The sequence below is a fragment of the Falco naumanni genome, chromosome 3 (assembly GCF_017639655.2).
Source record: "Falco naumanni isolate bFalNau1 chromosome 3, bFalNau1.pat, whole genome shotgun sequence".
NCBI classification, from domain to species: Eukaryota; Metazoa; Chordata; class Aves; order Falconiformes; family Falconidae; genus Falco; species Falco naumanni.
Window position 1 is genome coordinate 89433932 of NC_054056.1, and position 19663 is coordinate 89453594.

The following is a 19663-nucleotide window of genomic DNA, read 5'->3' on the forward strand; positions in this document are numbered from 1 at the left end:
TAAAATCTTTCCCAGGGAAGGAATGCACACACAGAGCTCTGTCAGCAAAGAAAAAGAAGGGAAAGGAAAAGCAGAGAAGAAACGGTGATTGATTCCTACAGCTCTTACGCTAACTGAAATGAGTCAACTTCTTATCTTATGCTGTTAGATCCTCTACCCACATCAGCAGCATTGCTTCAGGGGGCTCTCTGGAGCTCAACAGATGGACACCAAAGATTACAATTATTCTTTTCTTATGTTAATATAACTCGGCACAGAAACAAATAAAAAAAAAGTATAAACTGTCTGTTTATTTTTTAAGTCAGGATAATAAAGAGTCTTTAAAATTTCACAGAGAAGGGTACGTATCCCACGTAGAAAACTCAGTCTTGCAGTTCCCATTAATTTTAATGTGATTTGTACAGTCAGTTCGTGAACGCCAAAAATACCTCTCAGTGAAACACATACATGACCCTGTTGTTTTATTGCATCCTTTGATGATCAAGTTTGTGTATTTTGCCCTTTGTAGACAATACACATCCTAAAATCTTGTTTACAGTTCCTTGTTAGTATTACAGTGACTGACCACATTTTAAGATCATATGCAAATCTGTAGATTTTGTTTTCCTGCCCCTATCTGTATAGTTATTTGCACTGATGAGATCTCCCCCCTGAGTCTTCTCTTCTCCAGGCTGCAGACCCGGCTCTCTCAGCCTCTCCAGGCCAGCTGGAAGCCAGTCACTAGTGATATGTGCACCACAGGGGCTGATACTGGGACCACTACTATACAACACCTTCATTAATGACAAGGATGATGAGACAAGGGTGCACGCTCAGCAGCTTTGCAGATAATCCATGGCTCTATGGGCTCCCAGGCTCACCAGTGCTACTAAATTATTCATCTAGGACCCTACAGAAAGTCTGAAATACAGCCAGGAACTTACCCTAGTTGTCTTGGCATTGGGCTAGCATCGTGGCATTGAACCAGCCCTCACAGGCCTGGCTCCAGGATAACGACAGCATTAGTGGGAAGTGTTTGTCCAAATCACTTACTGCTATTCTCAATCTCAAGTCCCATCTGTAAGTAGAACTTGTCTGGGAATATTTTATGCAGAATTTCTCCAAAAAAGCACAAAATTCAGAAGCAGGCCAGAACTTTGACATGCATTACTGGAAATTATCTCAATTTCTAATACAGTTTTGCATTTGGATAGGAATTTCCCCCAAACTGCACTCTGTTTGAATTAAGGGGTTTGGTTCTGCCATTTAGACTGGGGGTTTTTATTATTATTATTTCAAGTAGATGCCTATTAATTATATCAATTATTGACCTATACATTGTATTAATTATTGTTAAAATTGCTAACAGAGAAAATCACATCCTAACTCCCCTCCTCCTTTTTTTTGCATTTTGCTACATTATTCTCCTTAGCCTGGGATTGAACACAGTAACAGCTGGGGAGCAGAGTGCTTGTCACTGAATGCTCTGGCAATATAAACTGCTAGAGATTTTTTTTTTTTTTAATAAGATGGTTCCGTAACTGCTTTTTCTGCAAGAATTCCGTTCCTGAAAAAAAATCCCTGAAAGCAAAAGAGAGTATCAGCTCCTGTTGTAACAATATGATCACACACATCAGTCAAAAAGACCTTGAAGAGAGCCCTTGGCTTTCCTTGAGGTGAGAAGTACCAGATGTGCCACCAGGCTGTCAGCATCACCTGTCTCGGGCAGAGCGGGTTGCCCACAGATTCTGAGCTGTCTATGTGGCTCTCAGTGATGAAATCACTGAACTGGAATAAGCCAGGTAGCCGTTTCTGACAGCAGAATTTCAACAACTGCCAGGCACTTTCAAACTGAAAAGCAAAGAGCAAAACTAGCATCATCACATCAGATACTATTTTGTGAGAGAAGTGTGTGTCTTTGAAGCAGCAGCAGCCTGGAAAGGGTACATGAAATTCTTTATTTCACAAAGCTGTTGGAACAATACAGTTTTTCTCAAATCCAGCTATAGAAATGAATTTGAAATACTCTTCTTCTCAGATCCACAATCTTGTTATTGGATTCATGTAATCAGATCCCGGTTGCATATGAAGGGTGGTGGCCTGCACCTAGAAAAATATTTGGGCACCTAAAGCAGAGCTTAGGCACTGAAGCTTTGCCAACCCCCTACACCATGAAGCCACGTCACTGGTCTCAGACACGCTCTCAGATTGCTGTGCCATTCTGTGTACATGTGCATTTCCTTCTGGCCCTTTTGGGAAGCAGAAAGCCTCTGGCATTTGTCACAGTGGTGATCCTCAAAGAGGTTGGCATTGGTGGAAGGGTACATAGGTAAGGAAGAAGAAACACTAATTATTTACACAGCCCAACAAGACTCAAGAACCTGAATAAATTAACCAGGCTCCTAAAATTACTCTGTGGTCAATGGCTGCTTCAGAGCCAATATAGACCAGGACCCTTAAGACTGGACTTAACCCTTTGGTGGAGCCTCACTCTTTTCTTCAGCTGTATGGGAAACTGTCTTCCCAGGTTTGACAAATAATTAGTGACTAGAGTTTCACAATACAAATAACCTTATGATCCCCTTTCTGAAGGAGGAGGGAGCTGGGACAAATGGACTGCTCAGGACCGTTGCTCATATCCAAGTCTGATAGGTATTGTGAACTGGACCTCTTTGGTTTTCAATTAAATACGAAATTATTTTTAGTTGCAGGCTAACAGTAGCAGTTTCCTTCTACTTTTTTTTTTTTTTTTTTCCTGGGAATGTTGCAAATAGCAAAAAAAGCATCTTTTTTATTGTGCTGTTGTGTTGTTATGCTTCTGACTCTCTGTCATGTTTTGATCTTTTCCTTTGTTCCTTTGCTTAGATCTTTTAAGTAAATATCTGACTTAGCCATCCAGCCACACAGTAGGCTTTTTCTCCACATGAGCCATAGTCTCTGCTGGATATCTCATTAAAGTCATTTTTATTACACTGCTTGCTTCCAAAAAACTCTTGCAGGGCTGGTCATAAACAGAATGTGTGTAGGAGAGTCTACACGGTATATTAATTCTCATCACACATCTTATGCATTTCACATGTCTCTAAAAAGTTGCTCTAAACTCAACAAAATTGTCTGAATCTACCTGAAAGAGGGTGTAAAAAAATGTGGGTTACATCTTGCAAGGAACAGTCAATATTCCATGTACAGGGATGTACATATAGTTCACTTAGGCACTTCCAATGCACCACTGTGCACTACTGACCCAGAACTATTCCATCTTTGCTACGTTTGTCTTTATAATGATACTTTTCTATCCTGGGAGTATTATGTGTCCCCTGCAGATAGGAAGGGGGACAGTAAAGAGAGACTGAAGTTCATAGCTGCTGGTCTAAAGACTGCCTTTAAATGCTGGGAGATCCCAGGCTTGGCATTTCCCACTGGCTGGGAAGAGTCTGTCAAAGGCATCAAATTATTAAGAAAAGTTAAGCTTGGGAATCTACATGAAAACTGAGTTGAATGAGCAGGTCTCCAACGATCTTCCCGAACATTTCTAGGAAGAGCATGCAAATAAATAGAACAAAATAATGTTCTAGTGCAAGCTGTGTGGTTTCCTCCTGCAGGAGCTCTTACCAACATGAAAGCCAGCATCTCCCTGAATTCCTCTTGCGTAATTATGGCTTCACATTACATTTGTTTTCCTGATGATTTAGGAATGAGCTCCAATACACACAGACTGCATCCAATTTCACTTGCTGAGGTACATCCCATATCCCAGTTGTCTATACTGGATTGCCATTGGAGCGTGATGTGGCTCCAGTCCAGTTTGGGTTTCTTTTCCACCAAAGGGTGGGTATGGGAGCAGAGGAGAAGGGCCAGAAGGGTATGGAAGTAGGCTCAGGTCTTGCTGCAGTAGGTGTCAGGATGCAGGTAAAGTGCACTCCTGGAGCTGAGGACTTTGAGGTAATTTTCATCTGATGAACTAGATGTAGGTAGCCACACACTCCCTGTAGAGGTAGTTGACCCAATGTTTTTCCAGGCACACCATCACTCCTTTGGGAATTGAATACATCTACCCTTGCTGTCACTGGCACAGATACCGTATGGAAGGGCACTCACTTTTCCACCTTCACAATCCTATTTATGGAAACATGGAGTTGTAAAGATACTGGCTGTTCACTTGGGTCAGATTAGCCCACGTGCACGACACAAGGTGATGGAAAAGAAAGGTGGCTTCTAGCATCCTCTGTTACTGCTCATATAACAAGCCATGGCCACATGCATACTAACTCTGAAATTTCTCTGTTTTTACAGCTGATGATCAAGAAAAGCCATGCGGGAGCTGTCACAGGGGGCGGCAGCATTTGAGAACTCAAACCAGAGGCTCATTTAGCCTACAGAGCACCAGACCAGGTGGTCAAACCATGACAAAACATGTTTTGAGAGCTGATGGGAGACATCATATTATGCTAACTCAACTCTTTAGGTAAGTACCAATCAACTTCTGCAGTCAAAAAAGGACCATAAAGCAGATCCATTGCCTTAGCCAAGGGCAAATAGTACTTTTCACTGCAGACCTGTGGGGTACCCGGGCGTGCAAGCTGTTCTGTTGCTGGCAAGGTTGTATTTTGATGTAAGCATTACATAGTGTTTTTCTTGTCATTTAGAGATAACACACATAGCTGACCATCGTGGATTGATTTAGAAACTTGATCAGACAATCAGGCAGCTTGCATTTCCTCAGTAAAAAGGAAGGTTTGCTGTCTATCTGTCCAGCATCACTGGCTCTTGTTGCACAGGCCACTGCATGGTGAGTGTAAGGCAGCTCTTGCTGCTAGTTTCCATTTCTATGCTTTTCCCAGATAAAAGGACAAAATCATTAAACACTGGCTGGCCATTTCGTTTCACATGAGCAAAGATGATGTCACAGTATGCTGGTTTCTAAATAAAAGTTTAATGATTTGACAATTGGCAAGAAAAAGAGCAGGCACTTTTAGGTTATATACTCATGCACACAAGAAACAACTTTATTTCTCGTAATAGATGATAAGCAGCATGGGTCTGTGGCTGCCAAAGCGAGTGTATCCCTGAGTGCTGACCTCTGCTAACCTCACCTGGCTATTTCACAAAGCCATCATCGTCCCATCAAGGCAGCAAGTACCATACCTGTACTCCCACATCACTGGGAACCATGCGGCCGCATTTCCCTCTCCCCTGTCTCACAGCCTCTTGCTCAGAGATGGAGGGAAATCATTAGGAAGCTGGTAAAATTCAGAGCTTTCATCCTGCTTATGTTGTTAAAATTGAAATATTACTTCAGATAATTTGGAAGTAGTATAAAAAATTATTACCAGTAAGTTACTCATATACCCTACCCACAGATTTGCTTGCTCACCTGAACCTGAAAACTAAAGTCTCTAAAAATGGTTACCTAAACAGTACTTTCATGTTCCCGTGTTAATGCCAAGGTAATTTGCAAATAATCTTTTTAATACTGGAAATAATGCTTCCTAATGTAGTAAAAGGCCTATGAGTTGGTTTTGCTTCTTAAGTTTTAATTTTTGCCCTAAAAATGTCGGGATTATGCAATCTTTTTCTTACTGTTTTTAAGGAACATTTCTCTAGACAAACTTTAAATATTCGCAGCGAATGTTAAGATCAAAGGGGAAAGATACCAGTCCTTCAACAAAAGTCTTTTCACTCCAAGATAGTAATTAGCCAATAAAGTTAAACATGTAAATTATTATCGTTGTTGTTGTTGTAACAGTTAACAAAACCAAGTCCTTCTACAGCCTAAAGAAGCTTTTCCTCGTCTCCACTCACCCTCCTGGCTCTTAAGACAACCTTTGGACTTTTTTTTCTTTTTTTTCTCTGGAAAGAAATAGATCCCCATACTTCCATCACAACAATCAGATTAAATAAAAGCCTTTCAGTATTACTAAAAAGCAAAAATAGCCTGAGATCATTTTTCCATCTCTTTTTCAAGCCATCTTTAGGAAGCGAGATAAAAATTTGTCATCCTGTGAAATGCCTAGTCTTTCCTGTTGGTGCTTTCTTCCCTCTCCCAGGTTTTCTCTCGAAATCAGGAAAGGGAGGTGGGAGAACTAGGAGCACCCATGGACAGCAAGTCACACCACAGCTGAGGCTTTTTATACTGGAAGGTGTGTTACCGTAAAAACTTCACTCTAACATTTATTATGGAGCATATCATCTATAATAATATATAATAACCTAATATATAATGTATAGTGTATAGTGTATAATATTAGGGTAATATATGATGCAATGGCATCCACTGGTGGTGTGTGGTGGGAGAACCAAGACAAAGCCCCATTACGTGATGTCCACGTAAAAACCTCTCCGCATGTGTCTGAGATAACATGGGGGGATGTCCTCAGCACTGCTCTCTGCCTCGCCTCAGCACCCTCCTCCTCGCCTGGCCTCACCTGCAGAGCCTGCTCCTGCCCCATCCCTCAGCTCCCTACTCCCACCCCTCCAAAACCACCAGCACTCCCAAGCCCCCCAAGCTTTTTGGCCAGGACACTCTGAGGGGTATGCAGTACTCAAGGGCCTTATGTTCAAGCTTTTGCAGAGCGCAGCTTATCCTGGCGTCAGCACCAGCCGCGTGCAAGCACAGTTTTGCTCCCCCCTCCCCGTCACTCCCCCATCACCCCCCGCAGCGCGGAGACTTCGCGGGACGTTCAGCCTGGGGTCCTGTGGCTCCAGAAAGATGTCCCCCAAGTGACTGCACTGCAGGGGCAGGCGGCAGAAACAGGTGAACGCTTGACCCGCCAGGCTGCAAGGGCCGAGTTTCTTTCATGGACAGAAAGCAGGTGCAGCCACGCACACACTCTGAAGGTGCAGCAAGGTGGCTGCAGGGCAGCAGGGGACAACCGGCCCCGTGCCCTCAGGGGCGCGCAGCACCCCGCGCTCCCCCCGGCCGCAGTCGGGGCGCTGCCCGAGCAGCAGGCGAGGCGGGGCGAGCGGCTCGGCCCCCGGGGGCGGGGGGCGGTCCGACCCCCCGGCCCCGCCGACGCCCCCCGGCTGCGCTGCCGCTGCGGGCGCTGGCGCGGCGGCGGGCGGATGGCGGCGGAGCTGGGAGCGGGGCTGCGCATCTTCCGCGATGTGAGTACGCGGCGCCCTTGGTACGACCCCCTCCCTCCAGCACAGGCAGCAACTGCAAGCCGGGGGGGTGGGGGGGGGTGGGGGCGTCTTTCTTTTATGTTTTGCCTTTTTTCCTTGTCTCTCCGCTGCTTTTCTTTCTTTTTTTTTTTCCTTTGCCTCCCCTCCCCCCCCCCCCCCCCCCTTTTTTTTTTCTGGAGCCACGATTACCTCCGTGGGGTGTAAGGGGGTGTAAGCCCAGCGAGACTGTGGGTCTTTCCCCTTTCCTTTTCATTTCCCTTTCTCCTTTTCATTTCCCTTTCCCTGTTCCCTTCCCCCTTCCTTTTTTTTTTTTCCCAAAAAAAATGTTTTTACCATTTAAAATGTTAATGAGGGGAATGAGTTTGCTTCTGATGGCATGCATGCATGAGGAGAGCAGGTTAGCAGTTGGGGGTGGTTAGGAGAGGTGCCGGGTGAAAACACTGTTTGGATTTTTATTACTTTTAATTTTTTTCCGGGCTTTTCACTGAAGAGTTTCTCACCCTGCAAAAGTTTTTTCCCAAACTGTGCAGGCTCCCTCCCATCCCGTTAGACCCTGACGGCTTTGAGGTTCCCAGGGTTGATGTGCAGAGCAGCCCTGAGACCCTCTGCCCTTCGAGACAGAGGCCAGCGAGGTGCTGCCCTGTGCACCCGGCCGGCCTGCCCTTCAGGGGTGCTGTGCTAGAGCATCACCAAGGTCTCAGCATCTCACAACATGCAGCTGGGAAGATTTTTGTCTAAATTTGCCCAGTACAGAGTGTTTCTTTGGCCCATGGCAAGTCCTGATGAAAGGCAGGCTCCCACCCAAAGATGTCCAAAGTATCCCCTGTCCTTGGTGAGACCTACGAAACTTTAGACCAATTCTGCTCCCAACTCTGATCTACTTCAGGCCAAATACTGGGGTTAGTCCACAATATCAGCTGGAAATGACATGTTCAGTATTAAAGGATCCTTCATCTAGATGTTTCCTTGTGTGTGCCCAGATTAACTTCCCTAACCTTTTCCCCAAATGATTTCAAGCAGCCCTCATCCACTTCTCTCCTGATTTCTGTAGCCTCCATGAGAAATCATTTAAATTAGACTCTTTGTTTACTTTTATTATTATTGTTCAAGTGTGTAATGCAAGTGCAGCTTTTTTGTCTTGTAAATACCACTTGTAAGAGAAACAGGACAATTACAGGCACACATCACAAAGACAGGAGAGAAACCTAAGTTGCTAGGAAAGAGTTAAAAAACATGGAATGGAGCCAACTCCCAGTTCAGCTGGCACACTGGGTTGGGAAACTGTACATGGTCAGAATATCTGATAAACTGAAAACGTTTAATTTCACCCAAAGGTTAAAAAAAAAAAAAAAAAGGAAAAGAAAATCAAATGAAAATCTCTTGTTTAATTTTCAGCAATTTCTTAAACCAGTGTCAGGTTCATATTTATAGAAAAGCAGGTGCCTTTCACAAACTGGTGAAGAGGAGGGAGGGGGCTGCTGCCGTACTTCTGCTCTTACATCTGGAGGAAAACCATAAATTCAAACCTAGTCTCTGCCTGCTTCAAAGCAGGGACAGGACCCGGGGGGCCCTTCCTGTGAGAGTACACTCATGTCATAGGTATTTGGGGGTGTGCAGCCCTGTGATTACCCCTCAGTGAAGCACTCCACCTGCATGCACACTTAACTGTAGATTAGACCAGGCAGCAAGAGACAGGCGATAAGGCTGCACAGAAAGGGCAGGTGGTGAGGTCCTGGTCCCACTGGGGGATAGGCAGAGACCTGATTTCTACTGCAACCTCCTCCCTAGTTTTGTATCAAAGTCCCTATCAGGTGTCCAAAGAATATTAACATTTCCTTAAGGGTTGGTGCTTTAAAAAAATTAATTAAAATTAATTATCCCACACTTTTAAGTAATAATTAATAAAGACATAAAATTCATTAATTAAAATTAATTTATTAATAAAAAAGGGAAAATTACTTACGCAGAAACTTCTGCCACCCTTGACCCATATTTGTGGGGCATTTCTAGTTGATTGAAACTCCGTTGCTGCAGCTGTCCTGGTCCTGTACATCCATAAGCCAAGCGTGAGAACCTAGCGCTCTTGCTCGCAGAGAAGTCTTGAACAGGTGTGGGCTGCGTCACCTGGTGTGGCTGTAACACCTGTGTGGCTCTGCTTGGGCCCTTGCTACTTGCGGCACAAGTCACTAGTTAACATGATATAATACAACATCTGTTAATATTGCTTGGGTTCACACCGGGCATATTTGTCCCTTTGCTGAAGCACGTCTTGCTCTTTCCCATCAGACGTGCTTGTGCAACGTGCCCGCAGCAGTCAGCTCAGCCCAGGCACCTGCAAGGTGAGCAGTGGGGTTTCAGCACTGGCCCCTTTGGTGTGCATCTACCTGGGGGCACCCACCGTTCCCTTTTATCAGGTGTAACTGGGCAGAAGAAAGCCATTAGATCTCAGAGCACTGTGTTTCTCCACCCTCCCCAAATTTCACAAAGCTCTCCACTTCCAGCTGAAAGTCTGCAAAACCTTGTGGCACGCTGGCTTTGCTATCTGTTAACACATAGTTACTAACTGCAGAGCAGGACCAAGTCCTACGGGCAGCACGGTGCTTGACAAGCAGGCTGATTTTTTCCTTCAGGTGACACAAAAAGGAAACGAGGCTGCTTGCCAGTGAGATAGGAGAAAGACGAACATTTCCCCAAAAATTCCAGCCAAACCTGCCAGGAACCTAGGACTGTATTCTACCTGTTAGGGATTGTAGAAAAAGTTTTCATTTTGTTCTACTAATGCCTTTAATGATCTTTCCTTTGCTCTGCATTTAGTCTTTAGTTCTCATTAGGAGAAAATTTCCAGTTTAAGAGTATAAATTTTAAACACCTAAATAGTCCAACCCTCATACTGAAAATTGAGTTGCAAATGTAATTTATTTGGATGCATAGGGAGCAAAGATGTCATCTTGACTGAGTTTATTTCATACTCTGTGCTGTGAACTTGGTCCAATGCAAAGTTCAGCTTAGAGACCATCGGTGAAGTCCTGGATGTGGGTCACAATTCCGTTAGTTCCTCGCCAACCCCACCCTACAGAGTACAGTCACAAAGATGCTCTGACAGAGCTTGGTACCTGGATCCTTGGATTTCTCATTTGGTTTCACCTCTAGGAGCAGAGCAGTTATGGCATGTGCTTGAGAAGCTGTTTAAATGCTCATTTCCATTGCCATCAGCTCTCAAAAATATATGTGCCCATTTTGAAGCTCTTTACTGATATTCATAGCAGCAATAGAAAACACATTCTGAAGATTTGCTTTCTTCCCTTGCCAAAATTTGTTATAGCGTTGCCTGGATGACTCCCCGTTGCGGTTCAGGCTGAAGGAGCAATGGGGACTACATATGGCAACATAGTAGGATGACAACGGATGGCAATTGCACGTATCTGAAGTGTCACGTGGTGACCCATGCCACAGCAGAACCACCTCATCTGGAGAGTAGGGAGCAAAGAAACTGGAGGAGACCCCCTCTGTCACTTTCATTCCCTATCCCTGACCCCTTCTCCAAAGTGTGGAATAACGTGGTGGTACCAGCAGTGGGACTCCAGCAGGGACAGATGGGCACGCTGGCATGTCACCAGCAGTCAGAGAGGGCCAGTGCACCTGCGTACAGTCCTGGATGGGTTGGTGCTGTGTCCCCTCACTGATAGTAGGGCTGTGCCTGAAAGGCTCTGCCATGTCTCCTTGTAGGATGCATCTCCCAGTATCGTCTTCTCAGACTTTGCGCAGTGAGTTACAGACTATTGCCTACATATTTAAATAGCTTCTCCAGCAGGTGCCATTTACACTGGTGAGAAAAGGCAGACCTGCAGACCGTGAGGGTAAGCTGGGGTCACACACAGTTTTTGTGGCAGAAGTATTGCAGGGAAGGATCTGCAGCAGGCACTCTTGTGCTGCCCTTGCCTTCCCAGCTTATAAACCTCTATGCTTTCCTTCTCCCCTTTCTTCTGTATCAGGTTTCTACTTGCTGTCAGAGCAATTCTCAGATTTGCTCCCACACATCTGATCTGGCTGCCTCCCACACCTAGTCTGATCCCTTCATGCCACCCAGCTCCTCACCTGACTTATCCCTTTGCTTCTTCCACCCACACAAACCCTGAGTCTTTCTCACCATCTCAGATGCTCAGCACATCCTCCCAGCTATCATCCTTGCTCTGTTTCTTTAAACCACTTCTCTCAACCCTGAATCCAGTATCATGGTACCATATGGTATCAGGTTTTGTGCCCAAATATCATCCTTAAAAGCCATGCACAAACTAGAAAATAAAGATGGTTCTTGTTATGGTCTTGTTTTTCAGTGCATATGGTACAAGAGGAGTTAAAGAAAGCAATACTATGATGGAAGGATGGAGACACACTAAGGGCTTTTCAGTTTTATGTAGCCCTGTGAAAATATCATGCAGAGCTCAAACTATAAATGCCCACTAAATATAGCATTGTGTGTGATTAACTCATGAAAAAAAAAAAAAAAGTGATACTGTTCTCTTTCTCTTTTTGTTTAGATATTAAGAAGAGCAGACAAGAATGGTAAGACCAGCCACATGTCTTTCCCCCTCCCCTTGGAAAAAAAATCCATCATTGATTCAGCATTTTAAGTCATGCTTTTAACATCTTAACGGGAAAACCAACCATCCCTCATGTCATTTTATGTTTTCTACAGGTTCAATGCAATGTATTTTGTTGTGCGGTGATCCTTTCTATGGGTTCTTTAAGGGCAGGTCTTGTGGTTTCACAATTTGGCGTGTGTGCTTGATTTGCACTTTGGGTGCATGTAGCTGTTTTGTTAATGACACTGTGTTCACAAGAAGGTTTGAAATACTTGTCAGTATTAGCTTCATCTTATTACATTTTAAAAACACCATAAGCTATATCTAGCAATCAGATTTGTTCCCTACATTTTGCAGTTATATATTTGTTCGGCACGTCAGTAGGAAGAATAAAGTCTTGAATTCAGCTCACGTATTTATAACACAAAAGTCATGAGTTCTTTATTATGTTCTTAATCGAAAGTTTTGCCCTCATGCTACTTAGTGATTTTCCTTCCCTGTGTATTTTTTCCCTTTTTTGAATTCAGAAAATTGGAGCATAATACTGTAGGCTTCACAAGTGCTCCCTTTTGGCCACAGCAGGGGAAGGTCCTTGCTATAAGGACTACAAATGTAACCACTGGATTTTTTTGCTGATATACATAGTCATGGTCTTTAACCTGACTTGAACTCCTTTTCCCCTCTCAGAATTGCTGCACAATTCTGGACAAGTTACGTTGTTGGTTTTGTGCCACATACCCTAGCAGAGAAATGAAGCCACTACCATGTCCCTGTATCAACAGAGTGTGAGATTCTGTATGTTTGAGACTATAAAGAGCTTCTGTAGCTCTGCAGTCACCATAATAGTATTTATACTGAACTCAGATAACCAAATAGATCTTACAGGATGAGAAGGAAACATAAGCTTGCAATTATTTAGCACTGTAACACCAAAGTACTGGATGAAGGGAGATGCAAATTCTTGCGGAAGCACGGGCCAGACTTTGGTCTTTTCCTGCAAGCACTGAACAGTGTCAAACCCACAGCTCAGACAGGTTTAGCCCTGACAAGTAATTCCCAGGCCTCAGAAAACAGGTATTGTGTGAGTTTGGTAAAGTGTACTCTCGGGTGTCTGAAGGCAGAAGAATACCATTGAGAAAATCAGAGAGAATAACTTTCAAGGAAGAACTCTTGGACAGTAAGGGGCCAACTGTGCCTGTTGAGCAACCATTTACTGTTGCTGAGAGGCCAGTCCCACCCCCACAGCCCACCTCTGGTTGTTACTCCGGCCCCAGCTCATGCAGCAGACGGCACTTCCCACAAGACCACAGCAGGCTTCTTTAGAGCTCAGGAGCCACAAAATCCATCACTGTAAGAGTTTTTTGGTAGTGTTTTTGTTACCTCCCTCAGTCAGCTTGCCCGTGGCTTGCAAGGGCAATGATGGTGCAAGTTGAATACTAAGGTGAGGGCTGGGGTGGGGAGAAGAAGGACCTTTCCCTTCACCAGTGCCTTTCCAGCTTAGCTACATACCAACCACAGCCAAGCTCGGCTGGCATCCTCCACAGACCTCTTTGTGGCGTTTGCAATAGATGTTTATGTGTCTACCCTGAAGACTGATGAGAGTCAGAGCGCATGGCACAGAGCAGCAGTCGTCACCCCCCTGAAATCACAAAGAGCCCCTACAGCTCCATGTCCCTGCTCTGGACTTTGAGCTTATGCTCTGTCCCAGTCCTGATGGATCCACAACACTTTGGTGGTCAGGAGGACTTCCAGTGCTCATTGGGGTTACCCCGCAGCTTATTATTTATGTGTTGCTATTAAAAAACAGGAAACAGATGACATGATCAGTGACAAACTTGCTTGGTCCAGAACAACATGAAACCACATCAGCCCCAGAGGCTTTGGTCACTGGCATTCCTACCTGTATATGGATGCTTTACAACTTATTATTGGGACAGCAGTGGCTAAGTTCAGTCACTTTGGTTCTATTAATTTAAGTCCATGCACTTGAAATGGTTTCAGCTCTTACGTGCTTAACTTTGTTTGCTCAACCATCATTTGCCCTTCAGACTTGTAATCTAGCACTGCACAGGCTCATGCTGTATTAATAGGGAGGAGATTTGTTTTAAGGCTGGGAAGTTAAGTACCTTCTCAGAAAGGTTACTGGATATGCGAACACGTTTACACTGTTGTTAACACAGATTATTAGCTTTTGTTAATGACAAGGATACTTACACTTCCAGTGTCACCCTTCTGTGCTACAGGAAACCAAGTATTAGCTCTACAGTAACAAATACTGTGTTACTGTCCATGACACAGCCCTGGTAAGTTCTCTCATATGCTTTTAATAGGACCCTCTCAGAGCTGCCATATTCCTTCTCTCTGTGAGATTGAAATACCTCCGAGAAATTTATCGTCACAAACCTTACTAGATACTTGCCTGTCAGCAAGAAAAAAACCCATCCAAAACAGTGGATCAAGCTGATAAATAGGAATATTACAGGAGACAGTGTTCTTGCTATGAATTTAGGAACTGTGGAACTTCAGGTTAGCCATCCACAACCAGGAAAGGCGGTTGTTCTTGCAAAGACAATATACAGTAAGAGATCAAGAGAGCCAAGAAATCCTGCTGAATTGCTGTTAAGTCAAAAATACTACAGTGGTTTCTGACAGCTGGGTTTAATTGATAAAGTCCTTTATGAAACAGTTATTCCCCTGTTTGAAAGAAGCTATACAAATATTGTTTCTTTTAGGGTGGTGGCTTCTTTCATTGCCAGCCTAGGTACATATATCATTCTGTTTCTTCCCATTTCTTCAAATACTTGCTGTACACTGCTTCCACAAGAGGATCAGATTCATAAACTCTTACCTGTAGTTCTTATTTCATGGCTGAGCAGCTCTGCTCTGTATGGAGCAGATCCATACTCCTCCCTTAACTTAAAAGGTCATGGTTTTCTTAGAGGGAAAACAGGGCAGCAAGGGAAAGAATATTGCATTACTAAGAAATATATGGTTCTTAATATTGTCAAAAGCAACAGAAAACCCTGAGGGGAGGAAAAGCAATTTCATAAAGGTGAGACGTTGCACATTGACCTTTTTGGAAAGGAGAAGTTCCAGGTTTGCATATCAAAATGAAATTTTGGTCAGGTTTACTTTGCAAAACTCCATGCATTTGAAGGAAAGCATGTGGATTGCACACAGAACTTATTTGGAAAAATTCCAGCTAAAGGGAAAGTTCTTCCATTTATTTCATTCCTTTTGCTATTTAAAACAAACTCAAACTCATTAAATTCCTCTCAAAAAGTAAAATCTTGTCCCTAGCCTGTAAGGGAGGGAGTAAAGAAATATGAGAAACTAGAACTGCCAAATGTAGTCCTTCCTAATAAAAAAAATAAATAATTTATCTCCCTCATCTCACAGGCAACCACAGTTGCCCCACATGTGTGACTGCAGCACCTGTATGCTCTTGTCTGTGATGGTGTTTCTGTTCTGGTATGCTAAGGGGGACATGAGGCACCTCATTAGCCTTGCAGTGATTTGCAATCAAGTGAAATAGTATCAGCTGTTGGTAAAGGTCAGCCAGGGGCCTCTCCCAACCAGGCAGCTTTGAGATATGCCCTGCTGCTATCGCCTCATGCTGTTATTCCCTCCTGTTAGCACAGGAATAGAAATTCTAATATAGACTATGTTGCAGAAATCCAGTCACAAACAGTCTGATGGTCAAAATGGAGAATATAAAAGGTAATAATCTACTGAGAACGCAACTCTTGGTCATGCAAGATTAACAGTCTTCCTTCAGCTGAGGGAAGCTGAAGCATCGACTCTGATGGTTCAACACTGACCAGAGGTAAGGAGTACCACAAAATAACGGGAGAGCAGAGCCCTGCCTTTGCCTGCATCAAGGTGGGGATCATTTCTGTTCCCACCCTCCTGGGGAAGAAGGGGGCTGCTCTTTGCTTTTAGCAGAGTCTTTCTGCTTTATCGTCTCCTGCTTTTTTTGTTGAGGGGAGCCTGGCTGCCGCAGATCTGTTCTCTTCTAACGGTGGGAAGAAATAACTCTGCGGGGCTGTGGGCTGTGGAGTGTATGCGCCAGCACAACAGCCACCCTTTAAGGCCATGAGCCTCTTATCCTGCTCTGGGAACCTGGTGTTTAAAACTCCCTTTAACACTTTTCCATGTGAAAACAGCCATCCAGTCAAACCTGGAGGGAGGAGGGAGTGACCCCCAGCCATGTCCTTCAGAAGGAGGACCTCGTAGCTGTCTCTCTCCTCCACAAGTTTAGAACTGGTGTTTGATTATGGCCTCGTTGCAGACCTCCAGCTGCCACTCCCCACTCTCAGATCAGCTCCAAGCAGGAGCCCCAAAAAGGGCAGCTCTAAGATGACAGGTCTAGAAAAGATGGTTTGTGTAGAGATGCTGTTATTGACTTGCAAATAAAAGCCAGCTGTTACGAGAAAGCATTGAGCATAAGCTATATCTCAAACATCCTTAAAGCTCATAAGAGGACGGTATTTGAAAGCATAGTAAGTAATATCTGCTAGAGAAGCAGAGACTTTCCAGAAAAACAAGCCTTAACCGTAAGGAACACAGTAAACAAACAGTATGCTGCAGGCAGTCAGGAATGACTGCAACCAAATGAGGGGAAATTTAAAAACTGATTAAACAAAAGAAAACTAAAACTCTAGAGATGGCTTAACCAGAATATCAAACACCCAGCACAGGTCAGCAACAAAATGTTATTAATGCCAGAACCAGCGCATTTATGTCAGATTTCATTTTTTCTCTGACATTTCAAACAAGCACTCATTGAAATCTTCCCCCCCTCCCCCCCGAAAATATATCTTTTATAATGTCATTGAACTAGAATCTGTAAAATTAAAAATACAGTCAGATGAGACTAATCTTGTTCTGTCATCTTCATTCAGCACCCCCAGATGTCCATACAGAGCAGGAACATCACACTTTCAAATGTAGTATTCTAAACCAGTATAAAATAGCACGATAATATACACACTACCAAAATTGTTGTTCATCACAGTGGTCTGGGAATTCCATCCCAGCTCTAAAACTATGCAAACATTAACCTGGCAAAACCCTGTGGGTCATAAATAAAGGATTCTTTATAAAAATGCAAGTGCGGCAGTAGCATCCTATTGCTTCCACTGGTGTCAGTGACCAGAGAGATTGGTTCACAGAGCATAAGTATTTGAGTTATCTGACAAGATGTCCACAGAACAACCACAAAGCCACTGAGCTGCACCTGTATGATGATCAAGGGCAAATCTTGTAACCCAAGAGTCAGTTTTGCAGAGACCAAATGTTTTCATATTCATTATTTATTGGCAGGACAAGCACTGACTTTGCAGGTGAGTCTTCTACCAGCTGCATCTGCTCGTGTCTCCAGGTGAGCTGTGGCAGGATGATAGCTGCCTCACTACAGCAATCCTCAGACAGTGACTTCTCAGTGGCTCTAGCTTGTATCTCAGAGTGCTAATTTATGCCATTCCAGAGGACTGAGTGAATGCCTGTGAGAGGCAGGGGATGCACCTCAGGAAGGGGATCTCTTGAATCACCTCAACCTGAACTGTCAGAATTGGGCTGGAGGCTCTCTGAAGATTGCCACTTAGGGGATTAAACTGTTTCTTAAGGAAAATTTTAAGAGTTGCACCAAAGCAAGGCACGCCAAGTTCCTGATTTCAGTATTTTTTCATCAGTCAGCATCTCCTAATCTGGGGCCACAGCATCCTGACATCTCATGAGGTCTTTGGCTAGCCCATGGACTGCCCACAGCCAGGCTGCTCGGTGGCAGCTCCAGCAGTGCATGGGCTCTTCCCTCCATGCACGTGGACCTGGTCAGATATGTCACAGTACAAGAGGGTGACCCACCTTTTGTGTGCCATTCCTTGAGGAAAAACAGCCATGTGCAGGAATCCCTCAGGGCAGCTCTATGCACCATGATACCCAGAAGGTATGAGCAGCCCATAGTAGCCACGTTTGAGCTATACATTTACTGGATGACTACAGAATATGTATTTTGGATGGGAGCCAGAGCACAGAAATTCTCTCAACTGCAGCATCACTGGTATGAGTTCCCAAATTATTCAGTCAGTACTGGTAAAATGGATGAGTAAGGCAAAGCCCATGTAGGACAGCCTCCAGGGACCCTTGCCATGCTACTGTTTGCTTCCTGACCACCTGGACAGACTGCAGACACCACCCTGGCTCCTGTTTCAAAGCCCCAGGCACTGCCTGGGTGGATTCCCCATCCCACCTCCCTGGGCTCTTCAGGTGCTGCAGGGCTGGAGTCTGTGCTCCAGATTCCAAACATTATTTCTGTAAAGAGAAAATGCCTACTTTAAACCTGAACCCTCTCCCTGTTAGCCTAGTCCCCTTGGGACCATTTGCTAAGCTTTTCCAGCATAACAGCTGGAATAATAGCTCAGAATAATTATTTCTGGTTAGATCAACACATAATACAGATCAGAGGCAATGAAAGCTTAGTGCATTTGCCCGGAATCTTTAAAGATTCAGCCTATATCTGTGCTTTTTTTTATGCAATCCCTTATGCCTAGACCCTAGTGGATATTACCAGCATACTCTTTGCCACACTGAAAATTATTATTTTGGCAGCTCTTCCTTGGTCTGATTCCAACCCATATGCCATATGGCACTAATCAGGTGTTTTTCAACTTTTTCTGTACGTTTTGGTCCATCCATGCCTGTTGTCTTATGTCCCCTCCCACTGCCTCATTCTCTCTGTATATAGGGAAATACATTTCAGCACTCAAGTGCTCTGATCCAAACCTTTTACAGCAGGTATGGACTATCGGTTCCTTCTAAAAAGGCAAGTCACACAGCAGGTCCCCAGGCGCAGGACCCCCGTATATATTTGCCTTCCCGCTGTGGTTGCTTCAGCCCTGCAGGGGACTGTGGCCCGAGTGAGGTGCTTTAAGGCTTTAAGTTCTTCAAAGCAGCCGTATTTCAAAAAGCTATAAAAGGGCTTTCACAACTCCCACGAGGGGTTTAGGGAGTCAGTTCCCACTGAGAGCTGTGAGGGCCTGGCTGGGGCTGTGGTTTTGGCCCTGGCCTTTCCCGTGGCAGAAGGGACGGCTTAATTTTGAGCGCTGTCATTTCCTAGCCTCTGTTGTACGTTCCTGGAAGGAGATACTTTCTGCCGCAGTGGATTTTGGTTTCACTTGTTATCTCTTCTCCCTCTGCTAGTTTCTGCCCTACAAGGGCAAAGGGCTGTGCCTGTAGAGCCCCGGCCCTAAAGAACCGGACTGCCCTGGCAGAGCGCACGTCGCCAGCCTGGAGGCAGGCTGGGCACTGTCTGGTTGGGCAGGGACAGTGCCGTGGGCTCTGCTGTCCAAATCCCATCCTGCAGAGGTGAACCCCAGGATGAGCTTTAGCCCAGTGGGATTTTTCCCTCCGACTGCCATGAGCTCTTCCATGTGACTCCTCCAGTTGCTGTAAGCCCTAGGGCTGCCTTTCAGCCATATGAGCTTCATCTGATGTGGCTCCTGCTATGGAAACACTGCTTTGATAGTCCTCTGTGGAGCCCACAGGCTTGTCTAACTGCTAGGAAAGGCTCACAGTCCTAACAAGAAGCTGTTTTGTGGCCTTCCAGCATTTGCTGGCATCTCTGTGAGACATCCGGCTCCTCTGCATCACCATGACTTCCTTCAGTGCCTGTAGACTCATCATTTGCCATCGTCTTCAGGCACGTAGACTCCAAATATATATGTGGCCTTGCCCATTATTTGCTCAATATCTTTTCACTCACTGAAGTCATCTTTCAACTAAAAAGAGAGTATGGCTGTGACTTTCCTTTGTCACTTTTGCTGTTGTCTGTTAAAGTCATAAGCTATCCAGGATATGTCCTGGAGATGACCAGTGTTTCTGGAGCAGCCTGGGTGGGGGGTATCACTTGGGCCTATTTTACACCTAAAAACATCTGTGCAATAGAGAGGTGAATTTTACCTAAATAAATGTGAGAATGC

General features: G+C 44.6%; 1 protein-coding gene across 1 annotated transcript in view; it reads left to right on the forward strand.

Moving 5' to 3' along the window:
- The first annotated feature begins 7010 nt into the window (after positions 1-7010).
- Positions 7011-19663, forward strand: part of NECAB1 (N-terminal EF-hand calcium binding protein 1) — a 66392-nt gene continuing 53739 nt past the window's right edge. The window contains exons 1-2 of the mRNA XM_040588758.1: positions 7011-7083; positions 11640-11664. Of these exons, the coding sequence (XP_040444692.1) occupies positions 7042-7083; positions 11640-11664 (67 nt within the window). The 5' untranslated portion in view covers positions 7011-7041. The remainder of the gene's footprint in view (positions 7084-11639; positions 11665-19663) is intronic.